Raw genomic sequence first — 23,412 nt, 5'->3', positions numbered from 1 at the left:
TGGCTCATGCAATTCAAGGTGCACCTCTAAAATGGGGACAAAGGGGGGGTATGGCTACTTGCCGAGTAGAGAAGCAGAGGTGGGAAAAGGTGATGCCAGTGTTAAGAGTTACTTTTATGGAAGCACTTGGCTGTGGGGCTAGCGACAAACCCAACAGGTGCCTCACGTACAGCTGCAGAGGGGGCAGAGCTGCTGCCATTGGTTGGCCCTGCCTCTGCTCACACCTGGGGTCCTGCTGCTGTGTTTAGGGATGGGACACTGCTGAGGATTTTCCCCACCCTGTGGTGGGAAACAGACACCTGCAGGTGTAGTATGGGAATGCCAACGTCCCCTGGCAGAGCAACTCACTCAACAGCCCGAGTCCCTTGTACACACAGGTTTGGAAAAGGCTGGTTGGTGAAAGTGAACATGTTCAGAAGGGATAATGGGGACTGGCTTCAAGGCTTGGGAGGGAGCCCCACCCTTTTAGGGGCAGGAGGCTACAGGGGCAGTTCTGCAGCAGTTGGCTGCCCTGCTGCCCAGGGAGAAGGGAAGGGTGGTGGCAGGGCCCTGGGACAGGAATGGTAGAAGGGACTGTGGAGTTACAGGAGCATCACTGGAGCCTTTGCATGGCTGCCTGCTGCAGGAAGGAGTGCACCCTGGTGCTCACCTCGGACACTGGGTCCTGCCGTGTGCGCTGCACTGCTGGTTAAAACCCCTGAGCTGGAAAGTGCCCCCTCCTGAGAGAGGGTGGGTTCTCCATCTCCAAGGCCAGACGTGATGTGGATTGTGCCTTCACTTCCCTGCCCCATTTTAACTGCGGGATTTTTCCACTCTCTTTGGGCCACAAAAAGAACTCTGTCCTCCCTGTGTCACAATATGAGAAAAGGCATATGCACGTCAGAGTAGTCACATTTTTATTTTAACTTTTTGGGGGAGTGGGGGAGAAAGAGTATACATTTTTATTTGTACAATATTTAACAATCACTTTATTGAGGGGCAAGGGGGGTTGGTTTGTTTTTAGTACTCGCAGAAAAACAGCAAGTACCTTTTGACAGTAGTACAACAACCTGTGCCCAAAACACTGACAAATACAAAGAGTAAAGTTAAAATAATTGCTTACCAAAATCTTGAGAGGTAACGAATAGTATATGGACTGAAACGGCATTAAAAAATAAAAGGGAAAACAAAACAAAACAAAAAAACAAACCCAAAAGAAGTACTGCTGGTTGAGTATCTGAGGTAAATGATGTTCCATCAAGGATGCTACGTCAATCATTTTGCCCAGGAACATACATTACAGCTTTCTGCACTTTGTACCAAATGTTCCTAATGAAAGGAAATCCATCAAAAAAAAGGTTAAAGAGAAGCTGGAGAAAGAGCAAACTAGCAACCCTGGCTGTCCTGTCAAATGCCAGTCGGACCAGGAGAAGGCTAGTGACTGGTCACAATTTAGTGTTAGCGCACCCAACGCTGGCATTTGAAAACCACACCAACCTTCTAAAATCTCAACTGGCAGGAGCACAGTGGTGGATTCCAGTCCTCAAGTTGTAGTTTGGAATACCAGCAACAGCAATAGCTCTACTTCAACAGCAACTGGGGAATGGGCTCTGCTCTGAAACACTATAGTACAAATTCATGCAGGGTACAGTACAGAAGCATCTTGCCCTGTAACGTTACGTGTGGAGTTGTGTAGGGTTGAAGCTTCTGCGTAGGCCAGGATGGCAGCAGGTCTGGGTCGAGGTTTCAGGAGATGTGGCTTAATGCTATGCACAAGGGACAAGCTGCTCCTCACCAGCCACAGGACCTGGTGACTCTCAGGAGCTCATGGCCACAGGACCTCAAGGGACAATGGCCACCACCTGCTGGTATATCACAGCAGACACTCCAACCCTGCTGCTCTCTACACCTTCACAGTGCCGTGGGCGCCTGTGTGAGCAGCTGCACACAGCAGCTCTGGGGACATGGAATATTTTTACCAATCATGTTAAAAGCACTTACTTACACTATGAACACCCTTTTCACACTGACACTGTTAAAACCCAGGAACCTGGGAGCAGCAAAGCATTTAACTAGGGAGAACCAAAGGCAGCTTTAAAATGCAAAGACAAGTTGTCTCAGTTCTCCTGCTGCCCTGTTTGCCACATGAGGGAGCACACACCAGTCCCCACCATGTCTGCTGCAGGCACCTGCAGATGCTGAAGTTTGAGGGGTGACATCACAATGATGCAGGTTTTATACCCAACCGATTTTTCCACTGGATCTTGAGTAACACATTATTAAACAATCTGCATTGACTCCAGTTTTGCTACTGAACGGGTTACAACTCATTAGGAGCACCAGCAATGTATGAATGGGTTCTTACTTGTTCAGAACTCAGCAGCTACGTTCACCTCCTACTGTGTGCATAAAGTAACATCCCTGGATTAAAAATGGAAGCTAAAGGAAAGCATCAATCTAAGAAGTGGCCACAAACTAGGTTTCTTTCTTTCTATAGCCAAGCCGAGAACCACCAAGTTGCATCAGAGCACGTTTTCCCTGCTGCAGGACAGCACAGGCCAGGCAGGCAGCACTGCACACACAGGCAGGTGGCACTGCTGCACCCTTCTCCCCTCCCTGCCACCAGCCAACACTACCTTAGGTCCTGTTCACCCATAAGGTTTCTTACTGTTCCTAGAAGGTCAGTTTGTGTACTTGTAAAACAGAGTACCTGTGGATCAGCTTTTCACACAGCATTCCCAGTGAGCTCCTCGCTGTAGCATTAGCAGCTTCTTTCAAAAGACGCTGAACACACGATGTAAAAACAAAACACTGAGGGAGCACACAGCATGCTATCAGCTCTTGTCGGTTCTGCACTCTAGAGATTTATAAAGCTTATTTTACTTGGAAGTTTGTGTAAGGGATCAAATAAGTGGAGTCAAACAGAACTTCTGAGAAGCGCTTTGGCACCTATCAACCTACGAGTCGCTTTGCAATTTAAATAAGGCCCAACTTCCTAAACTCAAAAAGAAAGAATTGTAAAAGCAATTTCACTGGGTTTTCCTCAGCTTTTGGGAGTCTATGCTATGGACACTGGTATTCGTTACCTCTAAATAGTCACTGTATATTTTAAGTTATAGCTAAATTATCCCTGAAATTTGTAAGCATTCATAATCTGAAACCTGTGGCTAGCATTTTTCGCGTGACTCCAGGACAGACCTGCACCTGCAAACGACATTGAGGCTCACTGATAACATGGCACCAAGTGTTAAGTAAATCTCAAAGCAGAGGAGTAAAGAATTTGGGGTAACTGAGCTTCCTGAGGTGATCCTGAAACAGCGATACAGAACCCACTGCATACTGTTTAGTGAAACAGAAAACACGCTATGCAGACCTTGTCACAAACATAAATAGGAAAAATACTTTTTTAAAAAAAGAACAAGAATTCAGAGCTTTCCAGTGTCACAGCTCACAGAAAATTAAAAAAGTCATGCTTAAGTTTTCAAATATTCCTCAGACACAGCAAACCTAAATAGTATTCAGTTAAATAAATGCATGAGATACTCTGGGAAGCGGAGGTAAGAGAAAAGCTTTAAACTAAAAGAGGAAGGAAAATTTAGTTTCAATAAACAGCACTTTCTTTTTTTATACACAACAAGCTAGTACAAGGAAAGGCTAAAACACTGCTTTAGGAATGGCCATTTACTATCGGCACGAAGCATAGCTTACCCTTTTTAAATAACACAGTGAATTTGCAATACATCATTTACAAAACACGGATCGATTTATTCAAATTTTGTTAGTGTTGTCAATCTCATAATTTAGCAGAGGTGGAACTGAGGTATACCTTGTTGAGGGAGGTTAAGTAATACTTGGAAGCCTCTTTGCTATAACCCACTTGATTACTTTTGTTTATGTACACAGAACAGCAGCACACTAAACATTCACAAGCTGTGTCATAGTCGCATTACAATAGTCATTTTTATAAACAACGGCAAATGCAATAAAAACAAGTTACCCTTTTTTTTCTTTTTAAATCTGAAATGAAATGTTTGATTTAAAAAAAATAACAGTAGTTCATTTAAGGAATTAGTCTCTTCTGACAGGTATTAAGAAATCGGGCGTCAGTTTTTAAAATGCTTGATTAGTCAGAACAGGTCTGTATTCTTCATGTAAGTTCCTTAACCGCATGTCACCGTTTCTCAGTCACGTGTCCTTCAGGTGTACACAGGGAATGCAGAAAGTCTCAGGGATCCGTGTTTGGGAGGAGGAAGGGGAAAATAAAGGAAAAACACCTCTTAATGCTGTTCCAGAGAGACTTACCATTCTTCTCACGCAGCAAACAGTAATGACGCGAGCAGTCCCCTTAGCTTTAGCAGCTCCAGTGAAGAGTCCGGTGGTCAGTTCTGTGACCAGTGCAACTATCTATCATAGACTGGATTCTTTGGGAGGAAAGTCAACATTTGTCACCATCGTGACCACAGTCACAATATCCTCTGTTGTTATAATGTTAGTTAGTTTTTGCATCTGAATAATACGTTCTTCTACACAGCCTGCTGACAACCTGGCTTCCGCATCATGATCCCAGCATTCCTCTATGGTTTCACAAAGCATTGCCATTCCCTGCGGGCAAACAAAGCAAAATAGAAAAAGAATGGTATATACAGCTAGCAGCAAGTTTTAAGAAGTGATCAGAATCTAGCAATTTAATAGAAAACTGCATTTCCACAGGATGGTGTGGGTTGGAAGTGACCTTAAATCTCATCCAGTTCCAACCCCTGTCCCATGGGCAGGGACATTTCCAGTGGACCAGGTTGCTCGAAGCCCCATTCAATCTGGCCTTGAACACTGCCAGGGATGGGGCATCCACAGCTTCACTGGGCAACCTGTACCAGGGTCTCACCACCCTCACAGGGAAGAACTTCTTCCTCATATTGAATTTAAACCACTCCTCTCCAGCTTTCTTGTTCCTCCTTCAGGCACTGGAAGCTGCTCTAAAGTCTCCCTGGACCCTTCTCCAGGCTGAACCAGCCCAGGTCTCTCAGCCTGTCTCCGTAGGAGAGGTGCTCCACCCCTCAGAGCATCTTCGTAGCTTCCTCTGGACTTGCTCCAACAGGTCGACATTCCTCCTGCTCCCCCTGAACAGTGCTAGGAATCAGCAGTGGTGTTACTGCAAGTGTCTAGCCATGAAGCAGACCTGGGAAGCACAGAATTCCTCCCTAACTAATCCCAGATATTTCTCATACAATACTGCTTATCCTATGTAGCAGTGTTCAGTTTATAGCATTCCTGTAGTAATCAAGACTATCAGTTCTTAAATATATGAACTTGTGCATTCAAAAGTAACCCTCAAAAATCTTTCATCAAAATAGTGAAAAGTAGTATTTAAAAAAAAAAAAAATCACTCTCTAATCACTCAGAATATTTTAAGATTAAGAACATCCCAGTTTACAGTCCATGTAATTCTTTTACTGGAATTACTAAACTTACATTCTTCCTTAAAGGCAGCATTATGAACAGAACACCAGATTAACAAAATCTGAAATTCAAATCCTGACAGAACACTGCAGAATGTGGTTGTGTAACGACTTACAGCATGTTTTTGCCAGCATTCTCTTAAAACAGGTCTCTTCTTTTTATGAACTACAACTTCCTGCATGTCTTCGAGGGAGGGATGCTGGCCAATTTCTTCCTCAAATGGCAACATGTACTCATCTACTGGGCCTAAAGAGAAAAAAAAATATAATAATTTAACCCACAAATTTTGTTTGAAAAACAAAACCAACAAAAAACCCAAAAACCTGATATCCAAGCAGTGCAGTCCACAGTGAGACTCTTCGGGAGCAGTTTGCTTCCCACTGCCATTCAAGGCTCATCCTGTGGCAGATTATCAGCAAGTAGTGACTAAGATTCTAAGTAAGCACGTTTTCAGGAGCCACCAGCCTCTGCTCCCCGGCATGTGGCAGCCGAGTGCAGCTCCCGGCCCGGCTCCCCTGCAGCTGAAACCTTGGAAGCACACGGACGGAGGGGGGCGCTCGGGTGCGCGGCTTCTCCTCCACCTCCGCCGCCAAACCCCGGCGGGGGGAAGAGACATCTTCGCCCCTCATTCAAGCGCGGGCTCCCGCGGTGTCTCATTATCAAGCAGGCGCTCGATCGCCTCTTTTGAGTGTCACCAAATACCACAGATACTACAAAAGACAAGTTTGCAACAGCAACTGCTGCATCCCTCTGCAAAAGAAGCATGCTGCTGCCTCCTTCAATCCACACAGGCTAGGATGTAACCGCTCTTGTTGAAAGCTAAGCCTAATAGTCATCATTAACTGCACGAGAGGGACAAGGTTCACAGGCTGAACGGCTAGTTCCATAATTACAGGTCACTGTAATACAGATTTTACACACTCAGATAAATGTCTGAAAAAAACTAAAGGGACGAGAGAAGAAATGAATGTACACTCTGGGTGAGGCCAGCGAAACAAACCAGGCACCTTCTGAAAAAGACAACAAACCCCAAACACGTTTGAAGAGTGAAAATGGCAGAGCTACACCAGGCTGTGTTTCAAGAAGGCTGCTCTCCTTCGCTGCAGTCTCCTTTACCTTCTGGAGTAACACCCACAATGCCAGCGACCTCTGACACATGCCTAGTAGGAGGTATGTACGTATGTTTTACAGTACATGAACAATCAATACAGAATGCAGGGCAGTCTGAGAGACCTGTGCAAGATTGTGTCAATCCTGTTAGTAAACAGGTTAACAGTTTTAAAAGGGTAAAATCTCCCCAGTGGCATTTCCTCTTCACCAAGAAATGTCCAAAGCAGGAAAGCACTGCTTGAAGCAGAAAAACAGCGTGGCCATGCACTGATCTGCTGAGATCTCCAACCCATTTGGATTTTCACACAGATAGCTGTCAGCTTCACTGGGCTCCAGCAGGGGAGCTTATGACAACCATCATAAGCTTGTCTCACTAGCCCAACTGAGTCAGTCACCTTTACATCGTTGAATTTAGCTGCTTCAGACTGTACTGAAGATGCAACTTTCTCCCAAACAAAAAATGGTTTTGAGCCCTGTCTTTTATCTTGTTCTTGATTAACCCTGACTTATTCTGGGCATCCAAAAAAGATCTCCATTCACAAAATTTAAAGACTATGCGTACTTGAAAAGGGTTTCTTTTCTTGGTAGCTCAAAAACTGGATCCAACAGTCTACTTTATGAGAAAAACACCTGTGATAGACCCATAGCTAACAAGTATCAGCTGTGGATTTTTGTCAGACCTTGCTGTATTTTCAATCTTTAAGCTACTGACAATTATCAAGAAGTTTGGACATCCATATGGGCTGAAGCAATGTTACATCAGTGACAATGAAGACAAAGGGAGGGCAGGGAAGCTCCAAACCTACATGAAACAGGCTCACTCAGGCACCTACGGTTAAAAGAGAAACAGCAACTTTTCTCTGTCCTGCTGCTGACAGCTGACCTCTTAATGCACTGAGGAGCAGTTTCCTATGATGAAGGGCCAAGGGGGAATCTTGCATATGCTGACGAGCAGATAGAAAATGGTTAACCTCATCAATGCTCTCTACAATAAAATGTATGTCAACCTATGAAAAATTCTTCATGTCTTTCAGCCTTGTAATACCCTCACTGACAATCTTTGACATTAGGAAGTGTTTACTCCTGTCTTCCATGGGCAGCACACTAAGAGGCAGTTTGTTCTCCAGATGCTAAGGTATATAGCAGGAGACATCAGTTTCTCAGCAGCTGGTGGGTATCTCAGTTACTAAAGTTAATCTCATCTCAGCTTTTGTTTATGGAAAGAAGCAATACCTTTAAATAAACTGACTGGCACTGAAACTGTCAAGCTGAACTTGAAAGAAATCAAACCTATTAGGTGGGACACTCCACAGTAAATCTCCCTCTCCCTTACCATGACCAGCTGGAGAAATGCAGCAGGTATCCATGTATCAAGGGACACCAAGTACTGAAGAGACTAAATTATGAAGTGACTACATGATGTTGGTGTTGCATTCATTTCCCCACAAAATTACCACCCATATGAAATTTTATTACATGCATCTAATCCATCTGCCAGTTTCCTGCTTTAAATATACCTCTCACAAATTACACAAAATATTTACACAAATTGAATATGTTCCTTACCATCTGAGGCGGTACAGCGCGATGCCAATTCCCAGAGGACTAATCCCATGGCATACATATCTATTCTCAAAAACGCATCCCTTTGGAAGTTTATAGCCCCTTCAAGTACCTCAGGAGCCATATACCTTCGTGTACCAACCTTGAAAGACAATAAAGCACAAAAACTTGTACACCAAGAATCAAACAAGACCACTACTACCACACTACCTAGTGCTGTTGTAACAATGCTGGTGACCAGCACCATTTTTTGGTCAAACATTAGAAAACGGCCATGGTTATCCTCACTTAGGACTAAATCTTGGCAGTTTCTTGTATTCTTATATCTAAGTGTAAGTAAAAGGAATTAGAAAAAATCATATAGAATGGGCCCTATAAAGGATACAAAGCAGGAAAATATGAATAGATTTAAAATTAAGACATACGTGTAACAATTCAAGTATTTGCCACTGCCATTTCACAGTTGATCTACTTGAAGATGTCCTTTCTTACTGCAGGCAGGCTAGGCTAGACAACCTTTAATGGTCCCTTCTAACCCAAATCATTCTATGATTCTGTGATTTTTTCATGTCATAAGGACATGAAATGTGCTTATGTTCCTCCTCGTGACAGGAACACTAATAAAAGGAAAACTAGCTACCGGAGTGCAATTTATACTGAGAAAGTTACATGAAATCACTTGCACAAAACTGGTTATTAAAACTTCAGGGATATCCATTATTTGTGACTAAAGTCAATGATGAAATTATGTCCTCCAAATAAATCAGAACTTGTCTGGTGCCGGAACAGGATTTTCTTCACTATCTAAACCTTTGCAGTAATAGCTATGTTTCTCTTCAGCAGTTTTACTGAGGTTTTAGAACCTTACTTTTTTGTCACTCAACAATGAACTGTGGCCTTCTCCCTAAAATTAAACATACTTAGTTTTCAAGAAACTATAATGCTCTACGCTCAAGTTTGTTATTTTAAAAGTACATGGTACAAAAACAGCTTCCTGCTACATGACCAGTGCTTGATTAGTACTGTTGTCATTTTAGGAAAGTGACAGTTGCTAGGTCAGAAAGTTAGAAACTGGCTGCCAGTGCCATTCCTCAGTTTCTGAACAGTGTCTCAGAATAATGAATCAAACATGGCAAATAGACCAAATCTTCTACTAACAACCAAAACAAGGGGAGAGACAGAGGCCATGTAATACACCAGGGGGAAGGCTGTGATCTGTAATTACCTAAACTGTTTCATTTGTAGCTTGTGAGAAGAAAACATGATATGCAGAGTTGACCCTCATCACAGGGAAGTGTGTAGTCTGCCTGGAGCCCGGATCAGGGATATCACCAGGGCGCTCCCCAACCTGGTGCGCCCGACAGACTACTACCCGCTGCTGGTCTTCCAGACAGGTGAGGGGGAAGTTGCTTCCCGCAGTCTGAGGGAGATAAAGAAAGACTACAGGGCCTTGGGGCGGATGGTGAAAGACTCTGGGGCTCAGGTGATCTTCTCTTCGCTCCTTCCATCTTCTGTTGATGATGTGGGACTGAATGGGAAAATGCAGTCCATAAACGATTGGCTTCGAGGCTGGTGCTGCAGGCAGGGCTTTGGATTCTTTGATAACGGCTGGTTTTATAGGGCACCGGCCTGGACATTGGCATGTGGGAAAGGTTTATCGCACAGAGGTAAAAGGATGCTGGGGCACGAATTAGCAGGGCTCATTTGGAGAGCTTTAAACTAGATTCGAAGGGGGATGGGGTTGTAGCTGGGCTTGCCTCAGTGGGACAGCGCTCCGGAATTGATGATGACTGGGAGGCCTCCTGTAATCCTAGGGTGAAATCGGTGTGCTCGGCTCGCTCCCTGAAATGTCTGTACACCAATGCGCGCAGCATGGGAAATAAGCAGGAGGAGCTAGAAACCTGTGTTAAGTCGGGAGATTATGACCTGGTGGCAATTACAGAGACGTGGTGGGACAGCTCACATGACTGGAATATAGTCATGGAGGGCTATGTCCTTTTCAGGAAAGACAGGCCAGCCAGGCGGGGTGGTGGGGTTGCTCTTTATGTGCGAGAGCAGCTACAATGCGTTGAGTTCTGTCCAGGGACAGATGATGAGCGAGTCGAGAGTCTGTGGGTGAGAATTAAGGGGCAGGCTGGCAGGGGCGATACTGTTGTGGGGGTCTGTTACAGGCCACCGGATCAGGGTGAGGAAGTTGACGAGGCCTTCTATAGGCAGCTGAGAGCGGCCTCACAGTCACAGGCCGTGGTCGTCGTGGGGGATTTTAACTTCCCTGATGTTTGCTGGAAGGACTACTCAGCAACCCAGCCGCAGTCCAGGAGGTTCCTCCAGTGTATGGATGATAACTTCCTCATGCAAATGGTGGATGAGCCAACCAGGAGAGGTGCGCTGCTGGATCTCATCCTCACTAACAAGGAGGGTCTGGTTGAAGGAGTGAAGGTTGAGGGCTGCCTTGGTTGCAGCGACCATGAGATGGTAGAATTCAGGATCTTGTGTGGTAGGGTCAGTAGAATAGCAAGTAGAATCGCAACCCTGGACTTTAGCAGGGCAAACTTTGGCCTCTTCAAGCGATTGCTAGGGGAAATCCCATGGGCTAGGCTGCTTGAAGGGAAAGGGGCCCAAGATAGTTGGTTGACGTTCAAGGACTGCTTTTTCCGAGCTCAAGATCGGAGCATCCCGACACGTAGGAAGTCAAGGAAGAGGGTCAGGAGACCTGCGTGGCTAAATAGGGAATTGCTCGGTATGCTCAAGTGGAAGAGGAGAGTTTACAGGTCATGGAAGGAAGGGCTGGCCACTTGGGAAGAATATAAGGCTGCTTCTAGAGGATGCAGGAAAGCAGCTAGGATGACTAAGGCCTCCTTGGAATTAAAGCTGGCGAAAGGGGTCAAGGACAGCAGAAAGAGCTTTTTCAAATACATGGCAGGTAAAACTAACACCAGAGGCAATGTAGGCCCGCTGATGAACGGGACGGGTGCCCTGGTGACAGAAGATACAGAGATGGCAGAGTTACTGAATGACTTCTTTGTCTCTGTCTACTCTGCCGGAGGCAGTCCTGAAGAGCCCTGTACCGCTGAGACCTCGGATGAAGATAGGTCAATGGATCGGTCTGCCTTAGTCGATGAGGAATGGGTTAAAGACCAGTTGAGCAATCTGGATATCCATAAATCCATGGGTCCAGATGGGATGCACCCGCGGGTGCTGAGGGAACTGGCGGAGGTCATTGCTAGACCGCTCTCCATCATCTTTACCAAGTCTTGGGAAACGGGAGAGGTGCCTGAGGACTGGAGGAAAGCAAATGTCACTCCTGTCTTCAAAAAGGGCAAGAAGGAGGACCCGGGTAACTATAGACCGGTTAGCCTCACCTCCATTCCTGGGAAAGTGATGGAACACCTTATCCTTGGGGCCATCTTAAGGCATATCAAGGATAAGAGGGTTATGAGGGGCAGTCAACATGGCTTCACCAAGGGGAAGTCATGCTTGACCAATCTCGTAGCCTTTTATGAGGAAATAACACGGTGGATGGATGATGGTAGAGCGGTGGATGTGGTCTACCTTGACTTCAGCAAAGCGTTTGACACGGTCTCCCACAGCATCCTGTGAAATTGAGGAAGTGTGGTCTGGATGATCGGGTAGTGAGGTGGACTGTGAACTGGCTGAAGGAGAGAAGCCAGAGAGTTGTAGTCTATGGGGCGGAGTCTAGTTGGAGGCCTGTAACTAGTGGAGTGCCTCAAGGGTCGGTTCTGGGACCAGTATTATTTAATATATTCATCAACGATTTAGATGAGGGAACTGAGTGTACTATCAGCAAGTTTGCTGATGACACTAAGCTGGGAGGAGTGGCCGACACGCCAGAAGGCTGTGCTGCCATCCAGAGAGACCTGGACAGGCTGGAGAGCTGGGCGGGGAATAACTTGATGAAATATAACAAGGGAAAGTGTAGAGTCCTGCATCTGGGCAGGAACAACCCCAGGTTCCAGTATAGATTGGGGAACGACCTGTTAGAGAGCAGTGTAGGGGAGAGGGACCTGGGGGTCCTGGTGGACGACAGGGTGACCATGAGCCGACACTGTGCCCTTGTGGCCAAGAAGGCCAATGGCATCCTGGGGTGTATTAGAAGGGGGGTGGTTAGTAGGTCGAGAGAGGTCCTCCTTCCCCTCTACTCTGCCCTGGTGAGACCTCATCTGGAATATTGTGTCCAGTTCTGGGCCCCTCAGTTTAAGAAGGACAGGGACCTGCTGGAGAGAGTCCAGCGCAGGGCAACTAAGATGATTAAGGGAGTGGAGCATCTCCCTTATGAGGAAAGACTGAGGGAGCTGGGTCTCTATAGTTTGGAGAAGAGGAGATTGAGGGGTGACCTTATTAGTGTATATAAATATATAAAGGGGGAGTGTCACGAGGATGGAGCCAGGCTCTTCTCAGTGGCAAACAATGAAAGGACAAGGGGTAATGGGTACAAATTGGAACACAAGAGGTTCCACTTAAACCTGAGAAGAAACTTCTTCTCAGTGAGGGTGACGGAACACTGGAACAGGCTGCCCAGGGAGGTTGTGGAATCTCCTTCTTTGGAGACATTCAAGACCCGCCTGGACACGTTCCTGTGTAACCTTATCTAGGTGTTCCTGCTCCGGCAGGGGGATTGGACTAGATGATCTTTTGAGGTCCCTTCCAATCTCTAACATACTGTGATACTGTGATAAATTGCCAGGTTCCTTAAAGGTCAACAAAGACAAGGTTGATGACACAGTATCCTGTGCATGAAGAACACCTAAACTATTGATTTCCATTCACATGCAGTTAACAGTTGCAACATTTATGTAAATAAATCAACGTTTACCTGTCCATGTGTATCCCCTGCAGATTTTCCAGCCTCAAACTTTAAAGCTAGACCGAAATCAGCAATACAAGCTGTAAGATTATTTTTCAGCAGCACATTCTTGCTTTTGATGTCCCTTTCAAGTTAAGGAAAAAAAAATAATTGAGATCTAGAACATGAAATACATAAAGTTCTAAGAAAAAAGTAAAACAATAAACCCCAAAATGTTATAATGCAAAAGGCAATAAAGTTACAGATAAGCATTCCATTTAAACAACAAAATAATGATAATAATAATAAAACCTAGGAGTACATTTGCACAACTTTATTCTTATGGAAATATATGAGACAGCAACTATCACTTAATGCTTAAAATACACACAGATTTATAAGCATGTTATAGAACAGAAACAGAATAAAGAGTTACTGCAGGCTTCTATTACAACTAGATTTTGTTTGTTTAAATAACACTCCCCCCCACTCCTTTTACCGTCAGTCAAGCAGTTTTGCCATGACATTATGCAAAATCTATATTTCTCTTACTCTGTATCTCCATCTTTTCATTTGGTTACCACTATCATTTCAGCTCTCTACTTCTATTAATAGTGTTCTATATTTACCTCGTTTAAAAAAAACTAAATTGCAATTACAGTCAACAATAGGCATAACATGCTTACAGTAACAGTTTACGTTTGAAGCATTCAGTATCACCTAAGGTTATGTATGTTAAGTGTTTAAGTTGTTTCAGATAGCTATAATACTGATTATTTCATATACCACGTATGGTACTTAACTGTATAGAAAATGAAATTGTGACATTATCACAATCTAGGTGATAAGGTCTATAAACCATCAGCTAGATTTCTGTTTAGGCTGAGCAGGTTTTTCTTATGAGGCTCTCAACAATTCCAGAAGGAAGGTATCAGAGAGTAATCATGTAAATACTTCCTCTCTATCCATGCTTCATATCCTTTAGCTCAAAGTTGAATATTAACAATCACCTGAAAACATTTTACATATACTGTACCTATGCGAGATGGCAGGCTTATGTCCATCTTTTAGCCCTGGTATATCCTCATGAAGATAAGCCAAGCCTCTAGCCATAGTCTGAGCTATGTGACAGAGCTCGTTCCAAGAAACCACGTTAGCCTTGAGAAAGTCTGTTAATGAACCCTGCATGGGAAAAAACAGCAAAACCAGAATATCAACAATTACAGGACCAATTTCATTCTCATCTATTCATAAAGAAAAATTCTAGTTGGCCTCCATCATTGAGGAACACAATGCACCTGTCTGCCTTTTCTCTGTTTTCTGATAAACAAACAACTGCCAGTTTAAAAAATAAAAAAAAATAACTTTTGCATTGTCTCTATTCCATGAATAGAATCAAGGTGACTCTACACATCACCTCTACAAGCAAAAAGTGCAGTGAACTCAAGTACACTTGACAACAAACTGCACTTAGCTGTGTCAGAAATGGGAGCTAGACTTTAGACATTTAAACTCTTTATAAAGAGAACCCTGTTTTTACAAGCACGATTTATCATCTTCCAGGAACAGGAAATTACAGGTTAGATTCACCTTCAAGAATCTTACTGGACTGTGTACAACCATTCTTTAGGAGCTTTAATAGCCTGTCTTTTCTTGTGGACCAACAACAGTAAATTCCAGCTTCACAACATAGTTTCAGAGTGAAACATACACTGAATAAGTATAAAGAGATAATATAAAGTAAAATATATTCAACGTAAAGCTCTTCTCTTCAGAGTCACTTCTATAGCGCACTCTATACACACGTTTTCACAGATTTACATATTATCCAGATTGTGAGATGTCACTGTGTCACATGTTGCTGTGTGAAAAGCCAAAAGGGAAAAATTAACAAAGAGCTGTCAAAGTGTAGAGGCTAAACTTCAAAAATAAAACTAAAAACCCTATTTTCCATCAGTTATCTCAGATGCCATCTTTTCAACAGAAACAGGATTTTTTTTTAACTCTTACAGACCTTTCAGAAAGGCAAATTATTTTGATATTATCTACTTATCATGGAGATCTGTCAAAAAATGTAAACAGTTGCATAGTTATAATCTTCTAAATTATTAGAGCAGAGGCATAAGTGGGACAAAAATGACAGGATGAAGAATTTAACATTCAGTGCTAAAAATATGATCTATGACCTAACCTTAATGCATCAAAATGTCCCTATTTTCTCAAATCTGCTACAGGTAACATCTTCTTAAAGCCTCCCTGCTGTGCCACTGCTAAGTTTAAGTTAGGGTGTCTCGGCTTCCCCCCCTCTTTTTGCACTTAAAACTCTGTGACAGTTATATACATTTTAAAAAATATCTAGGTGGCTAAAATAAAACAGTGAACATATTCTTATTACATTTATTAATGTTTCTTACCATGGTTATAACGATGGAATGTACACATATTACTTCACTCTTACAGACTCAAATCAACTAACACAAGTAAAACAAAAATAAAAATGTCTCTGCAAGATGCAGTTTATTGAATTTATGTATGTTTAGATGGGAGATATTAAAAAATACATGTTCTAAAAGGCAAAAAAAGCAGAATGATTTTTTGCTTCTATAACATCGCTTCTTAAATCCAGCATCTCCTCATAGCCAATGAAAAGAGACAAGCTAAGAGTAAGCAAAAACTCTTTTAAATTTTACCTCTTAACTGTCTCAAGTTCACATTTGTAAGAAATTTCTAAGTCCATAATCATAAAATAAAAGAGCTATGCTGAGAACTAAACATACCTTCTCATGAAACGCTGTAATTAACCAGAGATCAACATCAATGCTAGTGCCTCGCTTCTCTGCGCCAATGAACTGCAAAATATTGTCATGTTTCATCCCAGGTAAACTGTAAATTTCATATTCGTTCTGCCATGACTGTTTGTCCTTTAAACAAAGAATACAAACCACATTAATACCACAATAATAAGTACAAGAAGTACTTGAGGTACTTTCCCTGACAGACATTACCACCTACAATTTACCATGCATTTGTAAGTGACCTGTCAAAATAACTAAAACCTTTTGCAGGGGGGGAGGGCAAAGAAAGCAAGCATAGTGTATAGTATTAACATTAAAAATTACAAATGTTTACACTAATAACTTTGCTACAAACTACTGATCTAACATATAAAGAAATGATAAAAAATTGTCTTAACATGTATTACATATTCACATCTAGTGGAAAACTGTCTGAAAAAACTTAATTTATTGCAAACAAATCATCAGCTGCTGAGAACAACCTAAGTTATCACAGGTATGAACCATGGGAACACAGAAATCTGTAGATCAGGAGTGGAGTCTACATAAGGCAAATCATTACAGTATCTTTCATCTTAAGAGCATAGTTCAATTTTTGTATTTTATAAATCTCTAAGAACCCCATAAAGAATTAGAAACAGGTTTTCCTTAGTCTCTGATACAGCTTATATTGTGCTGATGGCCAAAACCAGCATAAATACATGCCTTTTCTCCTAGAAGGGTAAGAAACTGCAGATGTATTTATTCAGCAAGTCATACTTGGTTAATCATCAGAAAACACAAACACATTTCTTCACCTCAAACAGCAGTGGGTATTTTTAATTGATTTAAAATCTACCCTAACATATGATCACTGTGTTCTTTAACTAGACTGGACCTGAAAATTATGAGCAAAATCTATTCTAAGCATAGCTTTTAGAGGGTACTTGCTGGGAAGTAAGTATTTCAATTATACTTAATTTGAGCAACCACCTTATAGGCTTGCATTTCAGGGCAATCCTTCTAAGCACAATTTAATTTGAAAAATATTGTCAAGTTTTTCTCAAGTGATCAAAAGATGTGTGAGGCCTACTTAAAACTACTCACGCCAAATACGTATTTTTATGACTAGAAGTATTAAAGTTCCACTGAGCTTACTTCAGTAATATGCTTGCTGCATTAAAATACTTCTTTTAATTCAATAAAGCTCTACCTGCCCATTTTTCAGCTCAACATTTCCATCTAGATTTACATTATATATTGAAAAATTTCTAAAAAGCCTCTTATTGTGACTAGAAAAGCTGTTTAACATTATGATGTTACAAGAAACACAGGACATTAAGAACTTCTGCTTACCTGAATAGGGAATATTTTGACTGCAACGTACTCATTTAGTAGTTGAGCTTTCCATACGCAACCAAATCTTCCCCTAGCTTTTATCTCTAGTAACTGCAATGGCTTCAAACCCATCAATGGTGAAGGTGGTGGTGGTCCAGGATCCTGAAATCAGGTTAAACCCATTAATGAATTTAGTTATTATATGTGCTACCTATGATAACAGCCCTAAAAATAAATGCTTGTAAACTCCAAGAGATTTGTATTAGGTACTCAACCCCCCTTACATCATCTCAAAACAAACCAGAAACAATCCAGCAGCCCTTCTCCGCAGGAAAGTAAAATGCCATTGTAAAACATGCTCAGAATTAATGTGCAACAGCATACCAACAGTTACAGTATAAATCTAACCACGTGTATAAGCAGAGCAGAAATGAAGGAAAAAAGATAATCAAGCTTTACTTGTTACTTTTTTCAAGACAATCAAAATAAGCACCTTTGATACATTTAAGGCTTGTTTTTTTGGTTTGTTTATTGGACATACACATGATCCTTTCAAACCTTCAGTTCAATGATCTGGTGACTTGACTCTACAAAGCCATTAACTCCATTTCTGAGTGACTGACTCTGCACCTCTCGGACATCATCTGGGAAGCAGATGAGGTCTACATCAGCAGACTGGGTGGGGGCAGCAGTGCACAGCTGGAGTGTATCCCCTCACTGTCTGCAGTGACCACATACTGGTTAAGTTCTCACAAGCCATCTGAGCTGATACCAGCACAGCTCTCTAATTCAGTAATTCTACTGTTTATGGGAGACATGAGGTTACAAACCAAGATGAGGGCAGGCCATGCTACTACAAGGTCCTCCAGTACATCACTAACTTATTTTTTCATTCAGGAACCACTGAACCACGTGCATAGACCAGGCATTTGGCACAGGAAACCAAGTATCATCACCCCCAGTCAGCCCTCCAAGCTACACTAATGGTGGTGTGAAGAACAGCAGCATCAATGCTTCAACCTACCAATCCATTTTGACTGCTCTCAACTTTTGCTAATATAGATAGCTGATAACTTACTGAAATACAAGTCCTTGGCTGTACCCCAGAAACAGAACTAGAATTAAGAGATCACCTTTGCATATCTCACAGTGTTTGCATTCTATTGAGGGGCCAGCCCAACAGTTGCTTTTCAAATATGACAACACAGGCTAGGAAGCACAACTGCAAGTGAGGCCAAGCTTCCACGCAGCTATCCATATAACCACCAATATTTCTTCAGGTCTGAACAACTTCCCTTTCTGGGAAAGAAAATGTGAAGGCTTAAGGAATACCCTGTATTTTGTATTTTATACATCTCTTACATATTCTGTACCATACACATCATCTGACTGGAACAAGTAGATTTTTTAACTTTGTTGCCAAAGACATGCTTCTGTCTAGGCTGTCCTTTTTTCTCCAGCCTTTCATGGTGGATTAGCTATACTTACTTAAGCTTCTTCCCTACCATGAACAAATGCATCAGACCCATATACAAATGCTTTTGCATGGAAGAATGTCACTCTATGAACAGAACATGACTGTCTTCTGTACAATCCCTGTTTTTTGCAGGAAAGTAAGTCAAGTTCTGGTGTATAGTGGTCATCAAACAGAATTATCAACACTGTCAACACAAGATACAGCTCCACCTTCCTTTTGCAGTCCCCCAGATAAGTTTAAACCACAATTTGTTCTTCAGTCCAAATTTCTACAGAGAACTATCGATGTCAGTGGCAGGGGTGATAGCTTGGGAGCACACTGCCAGATCACACAGAAGGGAAGAGGATGAATGACTGCTTTTACTGGCAGTGTAGGACTATGGAGACCATAAAACTGCACCACAACTCTCAGTATCACATATGAAAGAAACAAACATACAAATGAAAGTTAGGTGTTGCTTTTAAATGATATTCACACTGCAAAATACAATTAAAAAACCCCCAAAAGTCTACTGTTCAAAAAAGTCTCTAAAACATATGTTTCACTTCTCGACTTTTTCCCAAAGCAGTCCCAGCTGTAATACTGGTTTAAAGAGAAAGAATGAAAAACACTGGAGGAGCTGCTTCTACAAAACAAATGAGAGTACTCTAAAGTTAAGTATTGGAGCACTTCAGTAAATAAAAAATCTTGTGCATGTTAAAGACACATTTTCTGAAGAACGTGGTTTTAAGTATACTTTACTATTTCAAGAATGGAGACAAGTGCTTCTGTATTGAACACAGAATTTTGAGTAGTTTAAGTGCAGGAATAAAATAACCATTCTCTTGTTTCTTATCAAGCAACAAATATATCCTTAAAGAATAACAAGCTTTGAGGAGAGACAGAGTTATAGGAATTTAAAGAAGCTGTAACCTAATTCCACAAATTCGCAACTGTAAAAGAAACTATAAAGTTTTAAATTCAAATTAATAGACACATTACAATACTACCTTCAAACAAATATGAAATCCTTTTGCAAATCTGACAGCAACAGATGCTTAAATCTGTTATATCAAAATTGGTGGGTTTAAAGTAGACAAGAGAAAATACAGAAAATGAAGTTTCAGAGTTAAGTTTTCCCTCCCACGCTTTCATTCAGTGCCAAAGCCCTTTATATGAATATTCCAGGAACCAGGGAAATCACTGTCCTTAATTTGCAATAGCTACAGTTCCAAGTGAAACTGGAAACAAGATGCCCAAATCTACTCACAAAAGCCGACTAACTCTTAACTGTTATTTTAAAGAATCCTGAGCACTGTGCAGCATCTGGGGATTTAACATCAATTAAGTAAACAAGCTTTTAAAGTTCTGAACCTAGCAACTTGTCTAAATCGAGAGAACAACTTATGCAAAGTAACCCCAAATCTCACTTTGCTTTAGTAGCTAGAACCCCCCTTCCTTTCTATATCCTCTACCAAAAACATCTGCTGACATTCTGAAGCACACTAGATGGCTGGTTTTTTCTTGACAATCAGGCAAATGATCACTTACTAGTTCTCAAATATTTGATGAAAAAAATTGCAGTGTCTATCATCAGAGAAGGCATTAACTCCTTAATAAGAAGTGGCCAGTGATAACTGGTGCTTTTTACTTTCACATTAGACCATGATACTTTTCATATACCTGATTTTCTTATTTCCTAAAAAATGCTGGCATTTCAAATTATTTTTCTACTACCTTATACAGCAACCTCCTGTGGTTCCCTGCACATTTCCCTTTCATGTTGAAACATTTATATGAAGTCAGAACTTTCAGTGTGCTTATGAAGCAGCAACACACACCCACACACATAAATCAAAACAAACCCAGATTTAAAATGGAAAGTGTAATTGCCTTCTGTTAACATAACTAAAAAGAATAGTTTTCCAGTTTATTATTTTAACAACTTTGTTAAAATCAACAGGCATTTACTCTAAATGTATAGGTACTATTTTTGTACAGCAACATTCTTTCACAATATTTTAAACCTGCTCTACTTCTAAGCAAAATGTTTAATATGCCACAGGCATAATTATTTTTGCATGGCTTTTTAAAATCATCTCTGTGGTGCCAAGGATGATGATATAATGTGAGTATAGATATAATGTGGACGTATTAGTCTAACAGCTCACCACAGCTGTCAAAAAATCAGCACCCAATTTTCCATTCCTGAACCTTCCCTGCCCCTTTCCTTGGACTGATTCTGGCACTGGTTTGACGATACCACAAATCAAGGTGATATTCTATACTTCCAGAAAGCTTTTCTTTCTGGGGGTTTGTTTTTGTGGTTTTTTGTGTGTGTGTGGTTTTTCTGTTTGTTTGGTTTTTTGTTTTGTTTTTGTTTGGTTTCTGTTTTTAAAATCAGGTTAGCTTTCAGGTAGTTTGGCAAATTGAATCAGTCTGCAACAACATCCAGGTTAAGGCAAAAAGCCCTGCAAGGCAGAGGCATGAGGGGCTTCCTCTTTTGGTAGCAGTAAGTCATTGGCTCATCTCACTTTGTCCACACTATACCTTCTCAAAGCCACTCTGTCCTAACCCCAGGGCAGTACACAAAGGCAGCAGGAGAGGAACACTCCTGCCACACAATCATCGACTGCTAGGGCAAAATGAAAAGCAGGTTATGTTTGCAATAAGTACTTCAACTAACAAAGTCATATGATGCATTCTACTTGGACAGCTAAGCTTTACTCTTCCTATGGGTCAATGCCATCAATCCTTAACACCGTAAGTTCAGGTTTCATGTTCATCTCAGAATTATGGAATTCCAGTTACGTTGTACACTCCAAGCTTTTCAAATCTCAAACAAGACTTTTTTGGTTCTGATTTTTATAGCTGGGAATTGCAGTCAGCTGCCAGGTAGTGCATACTAGTCATACCAGAAAAAGAACAGAGGGGAAATATATTCATGAAAGAATGGTAACTTACAGAAATAGGTTTCCTTAAGTGCCTTCAAGAACAGATCTTAAGATCAAAGAGAAGCTTAACAAGCATGAAACTACAAACCCTTCCAAATATGACCAACTAAACAGATTGTTTAAGGACCTGCCCCAACACAGTCTGTCAGCACTTGGGTTTATCTCCAGTTATGTCTTTCATATGGCAACTGAATCAGGTGACTCACCATGTACAACAAAGAGAAAAAAAAAAAAAAGACCAATTAGCCAAACAGGGATGTACACAGCACATTTCCCTTTCCTGGCTCCAAAATATAAACAAGTTCTCAAAATTCCTGACCACATGCAATTTTTGTTAAATGGTGCAGTATTTCCCCTTGGTTATATTTATTTTACAGCTTATATTGTGAATCACTTACTGGTTTAAAGCCATGCGCCCCTGTCCTATCCCTACAGGCCCTTGTAAAAAAGTCTCCAGCTTTCTTGCCAGCCCACTTAGGTACTAGAAGGGAATAGGGTCAAAAAGTTCTCACTGAAAAAGCCTGATGACTATCTTGGTTGCTTTCTCCCTTTCTCATTTGGGTCTGGTTCATTTTCACCAGCTGATCTGTAAAGTTAAGATCCAAATACTGTAAAAGGAGTCAGAATCCTTAAATTTTGTAGTTATTCTAACATTTACTACAATTTGTATCAAACCACATTGCTTTTAAATAGCATCATTTTTTTTCTCTTTTTTCATTCCAAAAAATCATCTTTTATCACATATTGCAAACATGTTCCTTACAGTAATATAAACAAAGTAGTTATTTGTAGTGAAGATACTTCAGCTTCATCCCTCACTGAAATTATGCCAACTGAAGAAAAACAGTAACACAAACAGAAGGAACTCTAACTCTTTACAGATGCAAGATATTCAGGAAAATACAATTTCCATTATATTTTCTTCTAAGTCACAAGACATTACAGCTATTAGAGAACTAAAGAGACAATGGAAACTGAGTATTCACATTACAACTCAAATCTCGACTTTTTCAATATCCAATTTAGAAGTCTAGCAATAATGATCAGATTTCTGAATTAACAGTTTTCAGTTACTTGCATTTTCATACGAAGTATCAGTAGTTAAACACAAGTAAAAATAACTTCTGGGCAGTGAGAAGGACAAAGTAGGGACTTAACAGTGAAAGAGTATTTTTCTTCAGGTAAATCTATTCCTTCAAGCTCCTGAATCACAAAAAAACCCAACCCATCACATCACTCAAATCACAACACAAAGATCACACACCTCTCCACACAGGTGGGAGATGACAATAGACACCCAAAGACAGGACAGGAGTAGGCAGGATGTGCCATGTACTTTCAGGGCAGCCTACCAAAATGCGATGTGCAGTCTGTGCTGGCTGAACTGCTCCCACAGCCCAAGACAGGTTATCAGCACATGCTGGCCCAGTGGAGCCCTCACCGCCACTCATATGAAGTGGCACCAAGGTGGAAGTGACACAAAGCAGGAGGGGGTAGCTGAAGAACCACAAACTGACTACACCTCATGTGTTTCATTATCAGTCCCTGAGGGTGTTTAACTTGATAGCCTGAGAAACTACAGTAAAATTTAAGAAAGCTATGAACCACAGACTAAATCTGTTTTTAAACCATGCATGCTTACAAATTTCTTTTCCAAAACACTTAGTGGTAAAAAAAGTAATTAATACCAAAACAACTTCTTACATGTCCACAGAAAGTTCCATAACCATGAACAAATATCAGTGCATCTTACCTCAATCATTATATGAAAGGCGTGCTTGTAGAGGGGAAAAAACACAGGCAAAAGAAATTACTATATATACCAAGAATGAAATGAAAAACAGCTCATAAGAGACAAAATCAATTGTTCGTGAATTAACAACAAAAATATCCCTGGGGATAGCAATACTTCCTTGCGCTAATAACAGATAATTTAAAATACACATATATATAAAAAATCCATCATTGATAACGTTA

At 41.3% G+C, this 23,412-nt stretch overlaps 1 protein-coding gene across 2 annotated transcripts in view; it reads right to left on the bottom strand.

The window, feature by feature from the left end:
- Positions 1-3,594: 3,594 nt before the first annotated feature.
- ACVR2A (activin A receptor type 2A) overlaps positions 3,595-23,412 on the bottom strand; it is a 72,303-nt gene continuing 52,485 nt past the window's right edge. Inside the window, exons 5-12 of one of the 2 annotated variants that reach the window (XM_061363723.1) lie at positions 23,189-23,212; positions 17,044-17,187; positions 15,691-15,834; positions 13,950-14,095; positions 12,944-13,058; positions 8,113-8,251; positions 5,552-5,682; positions 3,595-4,581 (exon numbers count right to left, since the gene is read on the bottom strand). In XM_061363723.1, the coding sequence (XP_061219707.1) occupies positions 4,387-4,581; positions 5,552-5,682; positions 8,113-8,251; positions 12,944-13,058; positions 13,950-14,095; positions 15,691-15,834; positions 17,044-17,187; positions 23,189-23,212 (1,038 nt within the window). In that variant the 3' untranslated portion in view covers positions 3,595-4,386. The remainder of the gene's footprint in view (positions 4,582-5,551; positions 5,683-8,112; positions 8,252-12,943; positions 13,059-13,949; positions 14,096-15,690; positions 15,835-17,043; positions 17,188-23,188; positions 23,213-23,412) is intronic. The other variant, XM_061363724.1, reaches the window with a different exon arrangement.

This window comes from Neopsephotus bourkii, unplaced genomic scaffold (genome assembly GCF_033783945.1).
Source record: "Neopsephotus bourkii isolate Nb327-2 ecotype Australia unplaced genomic scaffold, CSIRO-AGI_Nbou_v1 NB_1181, whole genome shotgun sequence".
NCBI classification, from domain to species: Eukaryota; Metazoa; Chordata; class Aves; order Psittaciformes; family Psittacidae; genus Neopsephotus; species Neopsephotus bourkii.
Note: the sequence above shows the minus strand (reverse complement) of the source record. Positions and strands in the feature narration are given on the sequence as shown.